General features: G+C 43.6%; 2 protein-coding genes across 3 annotated transcripts in view; one reads left to right on the forward strand and one right to left on the reverse strand.

Annotated features, from left to right (window-relative positions):
- The window catches only part of ZDHHC17 (zDHHC palmitoyltransferase 17), an 88,203-nt gene extending 84,220 nt beyond the window's left edge, over window positions 1–3,983 (forward strand). For both annotated transcript variants that reach the window (XM_085568741.1, XM_021528137.3), the window contains exon 17: window positions 845–3,983. In XM_085568741.1, the coding sequence (XP_085424867.1) occupies window positions 845–983 (139 nt within the window). In that variant the 3' untranslated portion in view covers window positions 984–3,983. The remainder of the gene's footprint in view (window positions 1–844) is intronic.
- A 1,671-nt stretch (window positions 3,984–5,654) lies between these two features.
- Window positions 5,655–14,176, reverse strand: CSRP2 (cysteine and glycine rich protein 2). The gene is made up of 6 exons (XM_021528138.3): window positions 14,150–14,176; window positions 10,496–10,631; window positions 8,426–8,594; window positions 7,305–7,437; window positions 6,556–6,649; window positions 5,655–5,959 (listed from the first exon to the last, which is right to left on the reverse strand). Exons 2-6 carry the CDS (start codon window positions 10,605–10,607, stop codon window positions 5,883–5,885), a joined length of 585 nt encoding a protein of 194 aa, XP_021383813.1. The 5' UTR covers window positions 10,608–10,631; window positions 14,150–14,176; the 3' UTR covers window positions 5,655–5,882.
- Between the last annotated feature and the right edge of the window lie 3,954 nt (window positions 14,177–18,130).

Below are 18,130 nucleotides of genomic sequence, written 5' to 3' on the forward strand. Positions count from 1 at the left end.
AAGTGCTGGTTTGATCCCAAATTGCTGTCATGTTCATAAGCTATTTTAACTGAAATAGCTGCTATTATAAAAATTACACCTGAAAATAACACCAGATGTCTGAAAACTGACTTAGCATCACCTGTCACATGAAGCATTGACATCAAATAGTTTAATCTCTTTTTTGCTTAGACCTGCTCTCTCACATGTCATTACATGAGCTTCTCTTCCAGAAAACTGTGATCTATTCAGCCCATATATAATTAAGTTAAAAATCCCCAGCATGTTGGGAGTTTTTATATAGGTTTCTTAAATATTTGGTAGTTAATTGATTCAGCTACAGAAAGTGCTTGAATAGTTAATTTAATTCAGATCATGCTTTCTTTATTTTGTTTTGTCAAGGGACCTGGTTGATTCTAGACCTGCAGCTGGTGAACCAGTGTGTACGCAGAAACAGATACCAATAAATATGGGAGTTATTCTAGGAAGATACTCACTTTATGCTGTTTTGTTTTGCATCCATCTGTACAATGCAACTGTCCTCTTAGAACAGGTTCTGAACTACCAGGTTGTGCTACATGGTGATGGACTGCTAAAAACATACATTGAGAGATAGTGGAAGAAAGTTGGTGTCTTGATTATGCCCAAGGATCAAACATTTACCAGTCTGGTGACCACTTCTTATTTCAGAACTTACTTATCAACTTGCTTATCAACTACTAGAAAAATTCTGGGCAGAGCTGATTTTCTAAAGTTAGAAACTTTAAGGATGAAGAATCAATTTTGTAGGTAGTCAAAAGATTATGTACTTTGTTAGATGAGCTATGATATTGCTTGCTAATGTGTGTTTTCTTTTTCTTTTTAGCCATGGATGTATAAGGAACATTATAGACTTCTTTGAATTCAGATGCTGTGGTCTTTTTCGGCCTGTTATTGTGGACTGGACAAGGCAGTATACAATAGAATATGACCAAACTTCAGGATCAGGCTACCAGCTAGTGTAGCACCACCTTCATCCTGTGTGCATATCATCCTGAGTGGTGCCTGAAAAATTCTCTCTCTCTCTCGACTCCGCATCCCTTGAAGAGTAGCATGCTATGTGTAGGGCTGATGATGAATTGTAAAGGTACCTTCTCTTCATCAGAATTTTATTAACAAAAGTAAAAGTGGACAGAATAAACTGCCAAATCTGATAAGGAAGAGGAGGAAGATCAAAAAGGGATTTTAACAGTTCTTAACACGAGAATTATTCATGACAACATATTCACAGTATTTGTTATTGGGTTTTTTATTTAAGGTCTTTCACAATGGAGCATGAGATTATTGAAGTATTGACATAAGTAGTTATATTGTGATGAGCAGAACAATTTGTATCCCAATATCAATAATTCCACTGAAACAAGAATCTAGAATATAAAACTAAATTTCATGATACAGAGTTCACTGACTGCTATGTTGTAGTTCCTGTAATGTGATTTTTTTAATACAGATTTTCTGTAGTAAGATGTACATTGAAAAATGTGCTTTTCAGTACTGTTATAAACATCCTATGGTGGGGATCCCCTGTAACATGTTAAGTTATAGCAGTAGGGCACATCAGGTAATGTTGAGTAAAAATATGTTGCCCACGTCTTTGGTGATTGTTTTTGCCACTGTTTAGTGGTACAACTAAATACTTGTAACAACCCTGTTCTAAAATAATGTAGTCTGAAACAAACAACTGCGCCAATAAGGAAAGCTTTTCTGTCAAAGTTAAAGCCCTGCCTAAATGCATGATACACCTGTAAAATTAGTTTACAGTATATAATGTTCAGGGAAAACAGTGGGGAAAAATTAATTATCTTTGAATTGTATAAGCTACTTACAAACTAGCAATGTTTTAGTATTAGGTTTGGTCCTCATACAGTACCGTGTAGTGTATTTGGAGACACGTTGGAAGAGAAATTACATGGGGGATACCACAGATGTAAAAGCAAACATCTCAGTTATAAAAAGACAAGATAATTTTAAATCAAATGCAATTGGAAAAGAAGAACCCAAAGTTGCCTGAAATACTTATTTAATTTGGATGTGAAATAATGGAACCCAAACTTTAACAAAAACAAAAATTGCAAATTCCCATAATGGCACGTGCACACAGAAAATGCAGAGCAGTGTTCTGAAGAAGATGGTGTATTGACACGTGGAAATCGTCCTTAATTTCTGTTTTTTCTCATGCTACAGATATGTTTAGAAGGTAAGGAATGATCTGAAAATGCATTCCAAAGGGGCTTTTCTTGAATGTGATGCACTGATTTTTGTTATGGTGTTTTCATATACTCATAATGAATTGTTCACTGCTTCCTTAACTATTGTTTACAGAGAGACTGAGAATCAGTTTAGTTCTCTTCTAAGTGCTGTAGCAACCCAGTGGTTCAAGGAACCTGTGAGGGGAGTTTGGGGAGGGTCCTGAAAGCAGATGTCTGAGACCAGTGTAAAGAATGTGTATCTGTATATAAATAATTTATCAAATAGTTTTCTCTGTGTGTGTGTTTAGTGTATTTAAAGCTGCTCATTTTCATTTTATTCAACCAAAAAAAGTATAGGAAGGTATCTAATGAGCTTTTAGTGATGTTAAATATTGCTGTTAATAGGCATTATGCCCTGCAAATTCACTGCATGTTTGATGCTTGGCAAAATTAGCGTTTTCTGTAATATGCAGATTACAGGTAATAAAGCAATCTAGTGGTATTCCCGGCCCTTGCCTTAGTAGGAGGAGCAGTGAAACTGTAAATAGTTGATGTTCAGTATTTGCAAGTAAACATTTTTTCTGTAGTTGTTCATTGATCTCAAGACACACACTTAGTTTGCAAGTACCAGATATCAGAATTTACAGAAGTGCAGCATTAGAGTCCTTGAATGTTTAATACTGGAAAAATCAATGTTGTCTTGGACACTTTTAACAGGAGAGGTTTGGTAGAGGGGTGAAGAAGCTTTGGCTACTGTTGTCAGACAAAATTTGTAATCCTAACAAAAACATGCTCTATTTCTGTGAAAACAATTGACTTCTGTTATTCATATATTTTCTAACCAGAAGAAAAGCATGAAAGCTTTACACTGTGGTTTGTTTTAATCACCAGTGATGTTCTGCATATTTGTTAATTTCTTTTTTCACATTTTAGCTGGGGGTTAGTTGAACTTGAGGAGTTTCAATATACTTCATAAAATATCACCCAGTCACCAGAGGAGCAGTTCAGTGCATGAGGCACGTTTTGGTCATATTTGCCCAGTAGAATTAAATGCCATGAATTGCATCATGCACCCCATGTCAAAAATGTTTGCAAAAGAAGAGATGATCCTTGGTAGCACATAGAAAGTTCTGCACTATTTACATGTTATTAGCTCTCTGGTGACAGATTTGTTGAGACCTGCAGAATTTGAGCGATAATAGGTAGTTGTGAAAATTAACATGCATATATGGATTTGGGGTGTATGAAGTTTCCAGTGCAAAATGTAACTTGTCTTGAGTAACACTGAATTGTTGATGTGAAATCATAAAGCAAGCAGGGGGGAGCCAACTATGCAGCATTTTTTCTGTCAAGTTATCAAACTTAAAATTCACTTGTTGAACCAAAACTGCATTGCTTCTGAAACTTAAGCTGATCCAGACCAACAGCAGATCAGAGCAACTTAATCTGACATAGGTAGAATAAATAGGAATTTTGTCTTGGCCCTAAACATGTGCTGTTTCTTTGCAGGTTTTTGTATTCTTTGATGTCCACCAGATTTTTTTTTTTCAATTAATGTGTAAAACAGCATCAATACATTTTAAGCTGTGGATTTTTTTGTATATTATTTATAACTGTGCCAAGTATTATTTTAATACTGTCAAAATCTTGATGTGTATTACATTGTGAACAAAAAAAAAATCTGTAAAATGTTTAATAAACTAGCTCTCCTTACATAAATTAAATCTGTTAAATTTTGTAAGTTATTAATCAAATAAATATTGACTCTTAGATGCAGTGTTTGTATTGACTTGGGGTGTGATTTCATACAGTGTAGTTTGTGCTCATTTTTAGAAGCCTTTCTGGAAAAATGTACAGGTATGAACCCAAATTTGTACAGATGCGAAATCCTATGAGTTACTACAGTGTGGTAAATTACACCTTTGCACTACCAATTAAAGTTAGCATTCTCTAAGTAAATATTCCTGTCTTTTGAGTGAAGCAAGGTGGCAAGGTAACATTTCTTAAGGGAGAACTCCATCTAGGGTGGCACTTGCAGCAGACAGAGTACCTTGTTTAGTCCTTGCTAAAGGTTAGAGTAGAAACAAGGTAACAATCCAATTTTGAATGTAATCAGGATATTTACAACCAGCAATATGTATTTAAGGCTAGGATTTAGGAGTACATCTAAAGGGAAGAAAGAAGTGTTTTCTACTGAGTCTTGTTTTGGTGTTGACATTGAGAATCGGCAGTGGTGTTCTCCCCTTCCCCAAGCAGTGTTCCTGGTGAGGCTGTGTCCAGGCTGACCACCCTTTGGCTTGTCAGGAAAAGACCAGGGAAGACTTTTGACCTGTGCTGAAGATCTACATCCAAGATTTGCAGTACTCCATCAGAGGAATTGCTGTGCTTGAGAGTCCTGATTATTTGAAAGCTGGTTCCTGGGTTTGGGATTTTTTTAAAAGATGCCAGCCCTCAGCACCCTCATTATGCCTCGACTAGAGTTCAGTGCCTTGCACCTCCCATTAGCTGCCTTTTAGTAAAGTCAGACTTTCTTGCTATGAAAGCAATGTCGATGGTATGTGTAGCAGAATGGTTTTTCCTGGGGTTTCCTAGGCTGTGATACTGTTTGCTGCCTCACTCCCACCTGAAATGTGCTGCTTAAGAGTTAGTTGTCTTTTTCAGCTCTAATTATTCCTGCTCTGTGAACTGGACAAGCTCTTGGGTCACTGAACTGGCTTGTTTTTCCTCCTATCCACATGGTTCCTTTATAACCTGTACAAAATGCTCTTTGTGTATTATTTTGAGTAGTACATATTTTTCTAATTGGGCTTTTGGCTTGAACTGCTTTATTGCCTCAGACCATGGTCATAGATGTTACTTGAAACTGCTTTAGACCATGGGGACACACTTGCTTAATGTTTCGCTGTAGCAGTCCCAGTTATATGTGTTTCCATGAATTCAGTGTTGTGAAGGGTTCTTTTATCCCAAAAAAGTATCAGCTTTCTTCTCAAACCAGACAAGAGTTTCAAAGTTCCTTTTTATTTTAACCTAACTTCTTAATCTGCAGCTGTCTTGGTGGAGTATTCCTGCACAGTAAGTTCTGTGCATAACAGTACCTCAATACCAAAGCACACAGCCCCCCAGAAAATTATGGTTTTATTTTCATTTACTAGAGACGCTGTGCCAGAGACAGGCAGCCATTTATGCACACAGGTAGGTTCTCCTTATCTATCGCTTGCAGAGCTGTGTCACCGTACTGAGCAGTAGATTAAGATTTCCTACTTATTGTGCAGTGAGCAGCTCTTTGCCTTGCACAAGGATATGTTATGGTGATACTGGAGGAACAGCTCTGAAGGCCATGACTGTGTATGTCCAGCTTTCAGCAGAGCTGTGGATCAAGTCTATAAGGCTTCATTCTTCCAGCCCTCACTTTTATTGCTGACAAAGTAGGCAACATTTAGATTTAAGGTATATCAACAAGCAAAGCTTTATTGAATTGATACTCAGTATTAAAAGTGTTACAGTGTGATACACAAGGCAAGGAAAAAAGCAATGTGTGTGTTTGTTTTTAAAATCATTAGCTGAAGGTACACTACAGTAACTAGTATCTGTTTCACAGTAGTTAGTAACATTTAGGAAACTCTCTTGGTCCTTCTAGCATGATCTCAGCAGAGCTGGAAGGTGTTTTTAGCCCTCTCACTGGGCATGAACGAGGGCACCTGCTCCCTGGCCATACCCAAATCCCTTGGGGCCAAAGTTCTTCGCATAACAACCTGTGAGAAAGATAAACACGCAGTAGCTGAGTCTTCTGGCACGTTAATTAAGAACAGCACTGTCTAGGCTAAGCCTCTCAGTGGCTTCTCCTTAGTCACTAGAATATGCCCCTGGGAAGCAACACTTAGAAATATTTTGTTAAGCTGCATAACTAAGAGGACTGAACTCAGTAGCCAGGACTGTTCAGTCTGTGTAGTTCCCAGCCTACCCTGTGAGAGCAATTCGCAGGTCAGGTGTGGCTTGGTATCTGTTGAGGCATTTGTTGTCATCAGACCACTGTGTGGATTAAGTTTATATCCACAACCACTCAAGAAGGCAGAGCATGATACTTGCTGGCTTGTTTCCTTACTCTGATCAGGCACAGAGCAAGGCTGCTGCTGCATTTCTCAGTGTGTGATGTTTTACTTGATGCAGATGTCAACTACATCAGCAGCTTCAGTAATATCTATTTCATTTTTTACTCTATTCCTATGACTTACAGAGCACTTCCATGTGAACATGAGCCTGAAAGTTTCTTATATGAACAATATATTGACCATTTGTCCTTGCAAGGTATCTTGAACCATAAAGAAATGGTCTTTGCTTCTTTTCTCACCTTTACAATAGATCTCTCCCTCTTTTTCAGTTAGGGTTGTAGATTCTAGGCTTTTGCCACACTTGGCACATCGGAAGCAGTTCTTGTGCCACGGCTAGAGAAAAAATAAGATAGTATTAATACACAGGATGCCCAAGTTGGTTAAAAAACACATTAACTGGAGATATCTGCATTACTATTGATTAGAGACTGGTGCAATGAAAACTAGCTGAAGTGCACCAGTAGCAGACAAGAGCATCTGCATTTCTGTGAGCAGCACAAAGCCAGCATCCTGCTCAGAGCAGCATTATGAAAGGTTTGGGCTTGCTGTGATCAATTCAGAGCACATCTTGGCTCTCCACAGCAAGTGAGTCAGACAGCTGGCAGACTGACATGCAGTTTAACATGATATTTTCAGAGACTATCTCCCCTTAGATGAAACATTCAGCCTCCCTCACAAGCTGCACACTTCAAGATTGTTTCCTCTCTGGGTGAGAGGGGCTTATGTTGTTTGCTTCAAGTCTCTTAGCATGACACAATATTAAATCTTCACCTCTGAAATCTAAGGTGATCACTCATCACCCTGCATTTCAAGTGCTTTGTTTTTCAATTAAGTTGATTGATTTGACTATTTCCAGTGCAAAGAAATGCAATTTTAAGGTAACTAACTGCCCTGCAGTTGGTTCCCTGCTGGGACTGACATAACACACCTTCCTCAATTTAAAGCCTCCACATATAGCAGGTACAAAACAGCACATGCAGTTCCTTACCTTTCCAGCTCCTATTACTTTCTCTGCTGCATAAACAGAATCACCACACCTAGAGCATTTCTCTGTCCCTCCAAACTTCTGAGCAAACTTGGAAGGGTTTGGATTTGTGGTGGGCCGGTGAGGAGAAGGTGTGCTGAAAGAAACAGGACATTTGTTATCTCTGTGCTTTCACAAAATGACCTCTTGCTCTGTACAGACCAGCATCCAGCACGTGGTACAGAACACAGTACTGCTTCAAAACTGTAGAAGTAAGTTACCAGCAAGGCTATCCAATTACACTTAGCAGGGAGAAAACCAAAGTCACAACAACAAAAAGAGGAAGGCTGTGCTTTAAAGGATAAAAAGAAGCTACTGTAAAGGCTATTTTCCTAAGGAGCCTTCCCCTATTCACTTAACTAGAAGAGCTGAACTCCATCAGAACATAGATTTTTCAGCTCGTAAGCTACAAATAATTCAGTTAAGTTCCTGTCCACTGATTATAATCAGGAACCTGAATGGATTACTGAACCTGGCTGGAGAGCATACATCATATAAACGTTAAGCAATAATTTGGGAACTTGCATGAAGCAAGTTTTGAGGCATACCTCAGCTTCTTTCCACATGTTCTGCTTTACAGCAAGAACTTAATCAGATTAGGAATGTTAACTATTTAATGTGACTTTTGATTTTGACTATAATTAAGCACAAATGGTTCTTCATTTGCTAGTTAAAAACTCATTCTGCTTGTAGTGCCAGATTCTCAGTTGTCCAAATCCATCCCTGCAAGAACCTGTTGAACATCGCCATTTCCAGCTTATTTAGGAGAGCAATGTGAGACCCACAGCCACCTCTGTGAGCTCATGCAATGCCATCAGCAGCTCCCTAATCCAATCCCCTATGGCTCATTCATAAGATGAGTGTGTCTGCGCTTGCACTAACTCCTGCCTCTTCTGTTCTGACTCACACAGTCACCAGTGGGAGCTTTGTGCAATGCAGGTTCAATGCCCTGCATTCAGCTAGACTGGGGTATTTTGCAGCATTTCTATTCCAAACATGAACATAAACAAAATCCAGCCTGAAAGACTCCTCTGAAAATAGTATTGAAGGACAAGGGCCATGCACCCCCAACTTAGTTCACTCACCTCTCAGGCTTGATGCCTAGTCTCTCTCCCCTGTCCATGTTCAGTGTGCCTGCCCCTTGGCCGTATCCATAACCTTTTGGGCCATACTTTTTCCCATAGCAAGATTTGCAGTAAACTTCAGCATCATGAATTGCTACAGTTGTGCTGTCCAAGTTTTTCCGGCAGACCACTGGAGGTTAAAAAAAAAAAAAAAAAAAAAAAAAGTTAAACTGCCTTAAGGGACTACTTCCATCAGCACAAATAGTAAGCCAAAAATCAAGTGAGAAGTGATGTTATGGTTTTCCCTGTTCAAAATTACTCCCATTAGGCAGTGGGACCACCAGAGATTAGAGCTGCTGTTTGAATTTCCAAATTATGCTTAGCCCCATAAAGGGCTCTATTTCCCTCCCACCTCTTCATGACCATGACATTTAAAGCCTGGAAACTTGCCGTGGTTTGATGAACGAGGCTGCTCAGAAACCCAGAGAGGACAGTCAGCAGATTCCCTTGACAGATGCCATACAGTATGAAGCAAAAGCCTATCAGTACAGAAGAGCCCCTGCCCTGCTCTTTTAACCAGGGTGGGGCTGGGAAAAAACCCAAACTTTCAAGGTTTCTCCCCTCCCTAATACTGCTTCAGGGCAGAGCTGGGGCTGGTTCACAGCTGTCACCAGAGGGGCTGTGCTTTTCTGGCATTCCTACATTGTCCTTCAGCACAATGCAAGCCTTCTACTCAAGGTTACAGTAGAAGGAAGAACTATTTCCTTCTTAAACCTCCTTTTGTAAGCCAACTGGCATGCTTTTTCCATCTGCAACAGCATTATGCCCATGAAAAAGAATTTAGGGAGAAAAAAAGAAACGCCCTCATGAATTTTTTGTTTAAAGATTTTCATGTCTGCAAAACACTGGGTGACTTTTGCTTATGGCAGTCATTAGCTCTAACTTCTTTTTATAAGACACTAAGTAAAGCAATTAATGCATGTTTGTAAAGTCTATGGACTTTAACCCCAACAGAAGTATGCACTAAGGAAAACTATGTATTCAGATACACTAGAGTCATTGTTTGACTGCAAGTTCCAGGTTTCTTTTAATAGTAACTCCCATAAAAGGCTGAAAATGAGGCAGCCAAGGTATCTAATCTTTGTTTTTTGTGTCCACTGTAGAACTCAAGGAAAGGAGAGCAGGTGTGCCGAGGTTCTCAATGTCAGCACAGCACACCAAGGTTAAACAGCAGACTTAACAGCAAACTTGTTTGAGAGGCCCAGCTGTAACCGCAGCCAATATAAGAAGGCTAAACCCCAGGTCTGCCCATATGTATTAATCACCAAGTGGGGCAAAACAGTACCTCATGTTTTGCAATAAGGTAAAATTCTCTGATTCAGACAGTGAGGCTGTCTGCTTGCAAAGTAGGTGCTTCCAATTCACAGAGACCCTCTGTTCCCTCAGTCTAAGCAGAGGTATTTTCAGCAGAGAAAGCAATTTTCAATGCCTCACTGGGCTTGTTGGTTGGACTGGAAAATAATGCTTTGGACTCCTTTCATCTGAAATAAACCATGGACCTCTGTGCCAAGAAAGTTTAGGCTTTTGGCTGTGCTAAAGCATCAACAACTTGGCTGTGCTTGTGTGCACTGCTGTCCTGGTCTGCACAGGACTCCAGGGCAGCAGTTTGATAACTGTTCCTTCAGCTTCTGCCAGCCCCAGGACGATGGGGAGAAGCCCAGCTGAGCTCAGATCAGTGCAAACAAGGCTCTGCCACTGGGCTTCCTCCTCTGCATGAGCAACACTTAAGCCAGGTTTTCAGCCTCAGGATCCCTTGGACTCCTACAGAAAAGGCTGGCAAGAGTGCAAATGGATGTGCTTTGCTCTGAGATGTACATCCCACCCCCAGTATGACAAAACCTCTCCAGGAGGTGAGCTCTCCCCTCAGGACTGCCAAGCCCAGGAAGCACATGGGGAAGCAGGAATCACGATGGACAAAGTCACCTCTGGCCACTGCCATCCCCTGTTTCTGGGACACCTCCTGTGGACCAGCCCCTTGCTGCTGTGATCCTCACAGCTATGGCAGGAGAGATTTTGGAGGAGAATACTTACTGCAGAGGAAGCAGCACCGGTGGAAGCTCCTCCCATCACACTGCACCTCCTCAGCATGGTAGACGGTGCGGCCACAGGCACCACATTTGTTGCCACCTCCCCAGTTCGGCATGGTAGTTCTGTGTGCCCAGCCAGGCTGGAGGGGAGAAAAGGAGACATTTGTTAAATGCAGTGTCCTCCATCACCCTGGCCTCAGGACAGCAGGGCTTAGTGGCTCCTTTAGAACAGATCTGTGAAGTTTGTGTGGCATCAGAGCACAACCCTGTAGTTTCATCAACTGCTTAAAAACATGACCTTCCACTGCGTGAGAAATTTTTGGGACCAGTTCAACTTCCCAGCTCTTCAGATGCCAGATCAGACTTAAAGGCTTAGGCAGGCTCTCTACGGCTATTTGTAAAAGCAGACGAACTGGCAAGGGGAACAGAGACCACTGCTACTGAACAGCAAGAAAAACACACACAGTGTTCACAAGCCATGTCCTCCCTCCCTGCCTGGCGATTTTGAAAGTTACATAAATTGGATATGCACAAATTATAGTTTCATGCACAAAAGCTTTACTGTACCTGGAACAAATGCCCCCCCCAGATGGATATAATTTCAGTTTCTATGCTTCATTAATGCTGGGCCTCTTGTCTGACAGAAGCAAATGAATTGTGCCAACAATGGCATTTTGTTTTACTGCAGGGCCTGTCATCTGGGATGTGGTACAAGCCAAAATTCATGTCACCAGAAAATCACTTATTAGGGTTGTAGGAACATTCTGAACTCCTTTGAGAACACACCTGCACTTCAAAGGAGTTTAAGAGAGACTATTTTCCAGGGACTCCACCCGTTATATGAACTGCACCTTTACCAGGCTGGTTTATCAACCAAACCCAACTGCTCAAGAAGCCACAGCTGATTTGAAAGAAGTGAAACCCCCTCTTATGCATTATTTGCAATGTACACTCAGAAGACTCTGGGGACAGGCATCTCACCCACTGTGTCAACCTGTAGCCTTGGGAACCATCTCTTCCATTAAGCCAGAAGCAATAGTTGTCCTATCTCAAGCTGATCTGCTCCCTCCCAAACTTCCCTGTATTCTGTCATCACCAGCAGCAGCGGTTCCCCCCCCCAGCCCTTGAGGAGCTCCTCCCATTAACTGTCTGGGGTTAAAGCTCCAAAGCAGAGCCCTGCCCACCACCATCGAGATTTCTGGGGCTTTCCTCCCACCGCCACCACGAGCTAACACAGCTGTGTTTGCTGAAGGCTCATCTCGCTGTCAGCCCTGAAGTGCCTTTGGCTTGTGACTGCTGTTTAATGCTGATTTGCTCTCCTGCAGCTCAGCACCACCACCTCTCACCAGCACAGAGTCCAACAGCAGCCAGAGAGGGTTACTGCCTCCATGAGCTTAACCCAGCAGAGCTGCTCAGCAGTCATCACCCCAGCGCTCCTTAGTGATCCTCATTTCACACATGCTTTTTTTGACGAGGACCATGGAAGCCCACTGGAAGCCCAGAGGGCACCTCCTACCAACTCTACCCCATCAGCAAGAGCATTCCCTCCCTGCAGAGTTCCCACAGCAGCACTGTAGTACAGGTCAATTATCAAGGAGCAAGGCTGGGAAAGAATTTCTTGGGAGCTTCTCCGCAAAACTCACCTTCAGTAACCATGAGAAGCTCTCCTAGGCCTGACAAGGAGAAGATACACACAATATCATCCCCACACAAAGCCCACAGCTTGCTGCCTTCAGTTAACTCTGCACTCATCCCTTTGAAGCAGAAGCAGAGGACTGCCAATTTCCAGTTGCCTCTCTTGTCAATAGAGAGAAACTGGAAGTGTCACCCCAGGGAGCCAGAAAGGAGCACTTTGCTTCAAGAGCTCCTTTCTCTAAGGGGCTCTTCTCCCAATGTGTGCGGCAGGCCTCAGTGCAGAGCAAGCTGCCCCGCACCCCAGGCAAGGTAGAGCAGACTCGCAAATCACAACTGAGAGCAGCAGTTTTGGCTAAGCCTGAATTATGTGACACATCTTGCTTGGTAAAACAAGCCTCCCACCCCAGCAGCACGAGCAGCAGTTCAGCAGTTTTAGGGATGCAAGGTAGGATGTGTGGTTCCCAAGTAAGACATGCTGCCAGGTAGCTGCTACAAGACCTTTGTCCAAGACAAGCAGCCAGCCATTCATGGCATGTAGGAAAATAAGATTAGTTTATTAACCTAAATTGGGGCAACTTAGGTACATTCCTTAGCAACAGCTTAGGAAACTTCCTCAGAGTGGCTGAGCAGTTCCATTTGCACACTGACACAATTTACTGAGATACTCTTTGTTTAATACTTCCATGGGATTAGCATCATTACTGCTTCATGGTTTAGCACTAATACCCTGACCTAGCTCATAAAATTAGTTTTATGACATTTCCCACTTTGCATTTGTCATTCTTGGCACAACTGTACAGTCTAGAAATCAAGATTCCATTTCTTTTATCCAAGTGCTTGGCTGTGCTACTGCACAGCAGCTGACATCAATCACAGCAAAGAGTGTCCTTAGTTAAAGAGAATATAGACTGCACAACGCTTTGGAAAAGGAATGCATAGACTGGAAAAGAAAAAAAAAATGAAAATGAGAAGAGATTCCTTTCCACTCTGTATGCTTTCCAAAATGGAAATTGCATTTGGTACAAGAACTACTTCAGTATTTTCCTCTCATCAGCACCACGCTCATGTTCTATTGTGCCTTTACATGAGCCTACATAATTTTAATCGTTTTGTTAGCAAACAATAATTTCGTTTTCACGCACACTAGAGCTGAGAACCTGAGTCAGGTTTCCCCAGCCTTGCCCCAGATTTCACATGGAATATTGAGCAACACAGGGTGCAGCGCCGCCTTTTCTTCCCCGAGAGAGACAGAATACTAGACAACCCGACAACCATTAGCTAACTCAAAACTTCTGATAAGGGCTTTGGGAATCCATTACACGAAAAATAAAAAGGAACTAAAGTTGGTACCCGTCAAGGGTCAAGGTAACTGTATTCTCTTCCAGAGAATGTATCCTCCCCATGATGTTCCCCTGACGCTTGCGTGGGAAGCCCGGCAGTGTTTCCTCACTACTCGGCAGCAGGAGCTCCGCGCTGGCAGCGGCGCGCAGGAGGCGCGCAGGGCCGAGGGCCGGCGCCCCGCAGCAGCCGCGCCCCGCGCAGCGCCCCGAGCTCCGCTCCCCGGGCTGCCTCCCCAGCCCCGCCTCAAGCCTGCCCTGCTCCCCCGGGACTCTCGGGCTAGCTCATGCAAGCCTCAGGGGAGCTCAAAAGCAGCAATTAAACATCCAGGCGATCTCACTGCCAGCACCAACAATTCCGGCTGCGGCTTGATGGCAGCTGCTTGTCCCCAGCACGTCACCCACGGGACAAGCCACGGCAGCCGCCAAGCCCTTTCCGACCCGTTTGTTACCAGCGGCTCTAATTCAATAGACCTAAGCCAGCCGCGAGACAGACACGCAAGAATTCCAGGCTGTCCGGTTATCCTAGGCGGCTCTTTCGGCGGCCCGTCGGGAAGCCCGGTGCGTGGCAGCTCCATCACTGGAGCGGGCGAGCATGGCCCGCCGCCGGCTCGCCTTGTGCCGCTCGCCGCCCCCTGCCCGGGCCGGGGTCCGGTCGGGTCCGGCCCACCCTGCCCGGCACTCACCTCGCTCGGCTCGTCTCGGCGCGTCTCGGCAGAGCGCGGCCCCGCGGCGCCTTAAAGAGCCGGGGCGGAGCCGTGCGGGGCCCGGCCCCGCTGCTGGCGGCGCTGCCCGCGCCGGGCCAGGGCGCGGGACGAGAGCTCGGCCCGGCGGGGCCGGCCCGGGGGCGGCGCGACGTGTCCCAGCTGCAGCCGCGGGACCCCCGCCTGTGGCTTTACCCAGTTCTGGGATTTCGCTTGACATACTTGCAGGCCCCGTGACCGTGTTTCTCTAGAGCACGGGGAAAGGATGCGGGGGTCGGGAAAGGTTTCCCAGGACGTGAGGAGGGGCGAAGGCAGAAAGCCGTGCCCGGCTCGGGGGAGCCTCGGGGGACCCGGCCCCGCAGCTCCAGTGGTCAGGAGGGGCCTTGATACCTTGATAGCTGTCACAACAAGCCGGCAATTAGGGCTGTCTACAGCGTGCTGGAGAAAACTGCCCGAGGCTTCAGCTGCCTTTTGTAAGCGTCCCCATCTCCCAGTTTCCCAGGGCTGTCTCACACTGGCTCTGTCAGTTTCAGGATTGTGCACTGGGCTCCCTCTGTCTAGCGGGAGAAATGGGTTTATCCCCTGCTCATTATTAATCCAATACCAAATCACCCACTCGTTGCCCACAGGAATGCCAGGCAGCACGGGAACGACCTTTTCACACACACCAGAGATGGAGCCCCAGGAATGAAGCCCAGCGAGCTTGCTGGAGGCAGCACCTCCTGTACAAGCACTTGCAGTGAGATGGGCTGAGTGCTGGCCGGGGTGGAAGAGATCCCGCAGAGCTGTTGGCGCAGACAGCTGGGTGACATGTCACCTGGGCCCAAACTGCCCTGTACTGTGAGATGACTGAAAATTACCTCCACATCAGGTCAGAGAACGAGTTACCTCTTCCCTCCCCTTAAAATGTTCTTTCCATGTACTGCAGCCTGTGTGCTGGCAGCTGCAACTTGCTGAGATTTTTTGCTTTCTGGTTTTTAATTTTCTGTTTTAATTTGTAATGAATCCTGAATGACCAGACTGTGTGTGATTTATGCGCATCTCGGAGTCCTGCTCCATAAGCAAAGCCAGTATCTGTTCCTGTGGAGCAAGTTGGTGTTTGCTGTGAGCAAGACCAAGAGTCTGACCTCAAGCATCAGAGCAAAAGCTTTATGCTAGGCTTTGAGGGAAGCGAGCACCAGGAGAAGCAGAAGTGTTAGCAACTGTTGTTTCTCGAATTGGAGGCTGCATGAAGGGAGAGGATTTCTCCAAGTCAGAGAGGCTATGAGTCAGAGCAGGCTGACTCCATTTTTTGCAAGAAATGCCTGTGCTCTCTTGTCTAACTTGTCCTGCTCCCAGCCCTGCTGGAACTGCGTATGATGATGCTAAGTTATTTACCATGTCTCCTCGGGCAGCCTCCAGAGCTAATAGATTTTTTCTTTTGATAACATTTCCTACAGACTATAAAAAATAAACAGCAGAAATCTCAATGGGGGGAGAGAAGTTTTGCAGACCTAGCATGGTCTGACCATACTCAAAGAAAGGAAATTCTCACTGTGACTAAGGGGCCATTCTGGTATGAAATAAAACACTTTTCAGTGGTGAGGCACTGCTGAGTGAGGTAGAAGACAGTCTAACATCCAGTATTTCATTTGCTCATGTTTACTACTTAGTCAGTTTGTCAGAAACAGAGTAACCATGAGGGTCAGACATAAGTATATCAAGTAAGTCTATTAGTATAGGAACAATGTCAAGGATACCTTGCTGCAACACTTGGGAATAATACCTTGGAATGAAGAAAAACAAATGAAAGAATGAAGAAGTTTACCACATACTTTATTTTCATTGATATGGATTATTTTTATCAATAAATGTTATAAATATAAGTATGCATAGGTATATTTGCTATCTATAAATACATAGTTATTTTATTTATAAGCATACTTATTCTCTCTCCTCTGCAGGTCTCTTTTTCTCTTTTTCTTTCCTGAGAGCATAGTTCAGAATTTATTTAAGATAAAGCCTGGATCCAGCCCTGCTGCATTCCTCCTTGCTATCCTGCACTCTTTCAACCTGTCATCCTGAACATGCCTACTGTTGTCCAAGCAGCCCCACTGCCCCCTCCACCTTCCTCAGCACCCTCCTGACCTGATCCTATCCTTCCCTGTGTTCCTGCCTGACACCTGCTGTAAGCTATTCATTCTGACTCACCCAAAATTTCAGATGATGCATCTACTCACTTACCTGGGGAAAAATTTCCACCTAACCACCGTGGCAGGCCCCTGTAGGCAACTTGGCTCCTGCAGTCTGCCAGCTTTTTGTCTGGCTTTTGCCATTTTGAGCTCAGCAGATTATAATTAGGACAGTTTATTTCTGAAAAGCAGTGTTCAAGTGGATTAACAGCTCCTGTTCCTTTCCCCTGCTGATTTGGCAACTCGGGGGGGGTGGAGTTGGGGGTCTGTATATTTCCTCTCTGTTCTGCTTCCTTAGCCATGGGAGAGCCCACAGGCTCTACACAAAACTAGTTCTCCCTTCACATGTAAAATTCACCTGAAGCATGTTTGTCACCTCAGAAGAAATTTCTCAAGGTTTTAGCCATGCCATAATTTTATGCAAGGACTCAGCTTGTTTGACCTAGTTACTCCTCAAAAGACTTGGCACACATCAGTGTACTCAGGTCTTTTGCGTTCCCTAAGTACCTTCCACTCACCTGGGATTATCCTCGTTTGATCTGGTAAGCATGGCCCCATGCCTGCTTATGGCAGAGTCGATCTGCTCTGCTGGTAACCTTTGCTATCATTTTCTGAAAATTTATTCTAGTTAGTCTGTATTTTACATTGCAGGGGGTATATTAATATTCTGACACTATTTTTTTGTCCGAACTAGTTTTATCCAAATACTGTTACTACTGACTAACTACCTTAAGTATATTCTCTCTAATAAGAGCATAATTTTAGCTGTTCTGCCTGTTAGGAAATCTATTTTGAAGCTAGCATAGAGTTTATTGTTTACCAGCCTGGGTTGTCAGACACTGTGCAGAGCTGCCCGTGGTGCCTTGGTTAATTTCTCAGTGGCCATCCCCCAAACTTGCCCCTCATAAAAGGGATTTTCAAGGGCAATATCAGCAAGAAAAAAATTAATTTGTGACCAGCATTACCCAGTTTTGTCCTATCACAGAGGGAACTATGTGTTTAGCTAATTTCCTTGTCTAAGCATCCATGCATTTCAGCAGTGTTATGCATTTATTCTACTATAAATACGATAATGATGAATTTGTGGAGTTGGCGCAAATTAATGAAAATACAACAGATAATTCTAGAGTTTACCAGTGCTGTGATTTTTGGTTCTTAATTGTCTCTTCAAGTCCAATGTACAGATATGGAAAACATTTTCAGTATGAGAAGATTGTGCTTTCTAAGGTTATTGATTTGTTTATTATTGGTCATGTTTTTATTTTGTTTTTCTTTAGAGGCTCCAAGCAGAAATGGAGGCAGCTTCAGAGCTGCCCGCTGTTACAAGTGAGTGCTGGTGGGATTTTAAGGAGATTGAGCAGTCAGGGGAAACATGAGCTCTATTTCAGGTGCCAGCTCAGCAGAATATGAATACCTGGACTAGTAATGATGTCACCTCCTTGGCAGGAGGCATAATCTAGGCTGAAAGTATTGGTTTCTTTAATAAAGCTCATTTTTTTTCACTGTACACTCACAAGGCCAGATTATCCCTTGTGTTATGCCATGGAAAAACCTGCAGGCAAGAGCTGCAGTAATCTCAACCATGTACAAGTTCTGTTGCTGACTGACAGGATATCATTAGCAGAGGACAGAATTTGAGGACCCACACAGCTTGTTCCAATAATACTGTTACTGATTTTGATGAGGGCGGGAAAATGTGTTTAATATTAGATATAAAGCAAAGAGGGGATAGCCAGGTGAAACTCTCTGACTTTGCTGTTTTCAGAAAGCTTCTCAGCTCCATCAGGCTGCT

The sequence above is a fragment of the Lonchura striata genome, chromosome 1A (assembly GCF_050655825.1).
Source record: "Lonchura striata isolate lonStrDom1 chromosome 1A, ASM5065582v1, whole genome shotgun sequence".
In the NCBI taxonomy this organism is placed as follows: domain Eukaryota; kingdom Metazoa; phylum Chordata; class Aves; order Passeriformes; family Estrildidae; genus Lonchura; species Lonchura striata.

What these genes read in the sequence shown, in the direction of transcription:
- CSRP2 (XM_021528138.3), bottom strand. Translation starts at nt 10,607, where the DNA reads ATGCCGAACTGGGGAGGTGGCAACAAATGTGGTGCCTGTGGCCGCACC. An exon ending in AAGTAATAGGAGCTGGAAAG is followed by an intron (nt 6,650 to 7,304) that starts GTAAGGAACTGC and finishes TTTTTTCTCTAG; the next exon opens with CCGTGGCACAAGAACTGCTT. An exon ending in GGGAGAGATCTATTGTAAAG is followed by an intron (nt 5,960 to 6,555) that starts GTGAGAAAAGAA and finishes TCTTTCTCACAG; the next exon opens with GTTGTTATGCGAAGAACTTT.